Below are 2,912 nucleotides of genomic sequence, written 5' to 3'. Positions count from 1 at the left end.
GATGTATTCCATCCTTCCCCAGTAATCACTCGCATTGATTTAAGTGAAACAAGCTTCCTTTGTTGTACAGTTTCCAGAAACTTCATGTGCTGATGTGTTGTGCATTGTGGATCACCAATGGGAAAAATATATAGCACAGTGATACCTAAGCTTTTTTCACATCGGGATCCTATTTGAAAGGAGTATCTTGCAGTACCACCAATCCAAGGAATAGGCCTTAGAAAATTGGACTGGATGGTCTCCCGATTCTTTCTGATTTCAGAATTCTGTGCTGCTACGCATTTTACTGAAAACCTATGGCAGGTTTCTTTCCTCCCTCTTCTGTTAGAATAAAAGATCTTCATTTCCGCTCAAGTAGACAAGAGACCCTTGCTGGACTGTAAAGTGTGTTTGATGAGCTGCAAAGGTGTAAAGCTTTTTGCTTTGTTTTTGCAGTGTACTTTCTCACTAAGCCCAGGCTGACTGGGACGGAGAGGGGCTCTTGCCCTGTCACAGCCAACCGCGATGCAAGTGTCCACCTTGTTCAGTTGGCGATTCTTGCTCATACAATGTGTCTTTCCCAAGACAAGGGAGACTGAGGGTGCTGGACTCAATTCTGTTCCTAATGAATACCTGGAGATTTCTACCTCCTATTTAATTGTGGGCCTGGACATCAACTTTCAGTTTAGAGAAGAGAATCAGATGGAGTCAGCCAAGCATTCATCTGACTTGAAGCCAGTGGATTTCATGAGCCCTATTCTGAGGTCTCTGCTGCTGGGGGTTGGAAGTTATATCTAAAATATGGTCATAAATAGAACTTCAACTGGCTGGGTAGGTGACTTATAAAAGAAAATGTCTCTTCTGAATGCTTGCAGAAGACTTGCTCTTTTAGTTGTCAGAAATGAAGAGCCATGGGCCAGGCACAGTGGCACATGCCTATAGTCCTAGCTACTCAGAAGGCCAAGGTGGGGGATAATTTGAGCCCAGGAGTTCCAATCCAGCCTGGGCAACTTAGCAAGATCCTGTCTCTTAAAGAAAAAAAAAAAGGAAAAAAGAAAGAGCCAAGGGCTGAGAATATTTATTTGATTTGAAAGTCAAGTTGCAACTAATGTCCCCTGGGAGGCCCTAGCAGCTGGTGTCCACAGGAAAGAAACACACAAATGAAATCCTGCAAGGCTAGATACTCCTCGTAAGCATTTTAAATTGTATTGATGTATGGGATGTACAGCATGCAGTTACAGATAAGAAAGCGTACAGTACTTACAACTCCATGTAGCCAACTGATTGATGCTTTTTTTGATTTTTGGCAAACATTGGTCTTTGTAGCCAACCGAGGTTTGTAACTGGCAAGCTGTTGGGCCAGCTGTCACCCCACCTCCCACTCCCCAGACCTCCCTCAGTCCAGCAACTAGGCTGATTTGTTTTTGAAACAGTCTCTCTTACTTTGTTACCCTCCATAGGGTGCTGTGGCATCACAGCTCACAGCAACCTCAAACTCTTGGGCTCAAGCGATCCTCTTGCCTTAGCCTCCCTACTAGCTGGGAGTACAGGTGCCCACCACAACATTAGAGATAGGGTCACAAAATTGCTTAGCTCAAGCAATTGGCCTAGCCTCGGGCTGGTTTTTAAAATAAAAAATCTATTTTTATATTATTCCTCAGCTTGAAACTCTCAAGTGGCTGGTAGCTAGGTGGGAAGGTGAGCAGTGACCTACAGGGGACATTGTATCAGTGTTGCTTTTGTCTACTCTGCTACTATCACCAAGTCCCATGTGGGTGGCTTACAGATGACAGAAGTGACTTAGCATGGTTCTAGAGGCTGTAAGTCTGAGATTGGGGAACAGCCCTCTTCCAGGTTGCAACTACAACCTTCTGCGGGGTCCTCATGACCAAAGAGGGCTAGAGAGTTCTCTGGGACCACTTTTGAAAGGTCTCCAACCCAAATCATGAGGGCTCTGCACCACCTCCTAAACCTATCACATTGTGAGGGAGGAGTTCGACATGAATTGGTGGGGGACACACAGCACAGCACTAACTGAGGTGGGTCTGAGGGTTGAATGAAGTGGTACTTGGGAAGTGCTTGGGACAGTCCCTGGCCCCTAGGTGCTGGCTCTTGTTGTTGTCTCTCTTGTCACCATTTTCTTTAGGATAAAAACCAAATTCCTTATCTGCTCTCCACACCTCAGCTATGGACACTCAGTCCATGGCTCTGTGTTCCAGAACCAGGTTCTTTCCTCTCCCAGGGTCTCAGCACACTGGTCCAAGGTCATGTGCTTTCAGCTCTGCCCGCAGCACCCGCCCTGCCTCACCCCATCTCTGCTCCCCCTCCCCCTGGTCCAGAGCAGCCTTCCTGCTACAGTCCTTTGGAGCACGTTTGTTTCCCAGTGGTACTCAGCCATTTGGGGGAGCAGCTGAGAGCCAGAAACAGCATGTGGCACCCAGTGACTGGTGGCCACAGGACTTAGTTAGGAATGGCTGTGAAAGACAACTACACTGGTTCAAAAGCTAAGATGTACAAGACAATGAGAAGGAAAGGAGAACAATTGATGAAAGGAGGAAGAAAGGATTTGTTTCCCAAAAACCAAGCAGAGGGAGGAAGGACAGACAGATGAGACTGCAGGGCAGGAGAGCAGAGGTGAAAGGCGGAAGCAAGGTGCCAGGTCCCCAGCCCTGGCGCAGCTCGCCCTGCTAGGTGCCCGAGGTCACACACACTGTCCAGCTGCTCAGTCTGGGGGGACTTTTTGTGAACAGACAAGCTAAGTCGCCCCTTGGTGGCCTCGAAGGCAAGATGCTCACTGATGCATTAGGAAACTTGTACCTGTGTGATATTCATAAAGCATTTGGTGACAGTGAAGAATTCAAGGCTATGGCTTGGCGCCTATAGCTCAACCGGCTAAGGCGCCAGCCACGTACACCTAAGGTGGCGGGTTCGAA

At 47.6% G+C, this 2,912-nt stretch overlaps 1 protein-coding gene across 1 annotated transcript in view; it reads left to right on the top strand.

Moving 5' to 3' along the window:
• Positions 1 to 504: 504 nt before the first annotated feature.
• Positions 505 to 2,912, top strand: part of TMEM181 (transmembrane protein 181) — a 71,014-nt gene continuing 68,606 nt past the window's right edge. Inside the window, 1 exon segment of the mRNA XM_023514642.1 lies at positions 505 to 759. Within this exon segment, the coding sequence (XP_023370410.1) occupies positions 505 to 759 (255 nt within the window).

This window comes from Otolemur garnettii, unplaced genomic scaffold, assembly GCF_000181295.1.
Source record: "Otolemur garnettii isolate 467f Iridium unplaced genomic scaffold, OtoGar3 scaffold00056, whole genome shotgun sequence".
Taxonomy (NCBI): Eukaryota; Metazoa; Chordata; class Mammalia; order Primates; family Galagidae; genus Otolemur; species Otolemur garnettii.
The sequence above is the reverse complement of the archived record's forward strand: the minus strand, read 5'-3'. Positions and strand labels throughout refer to the sequence as shown.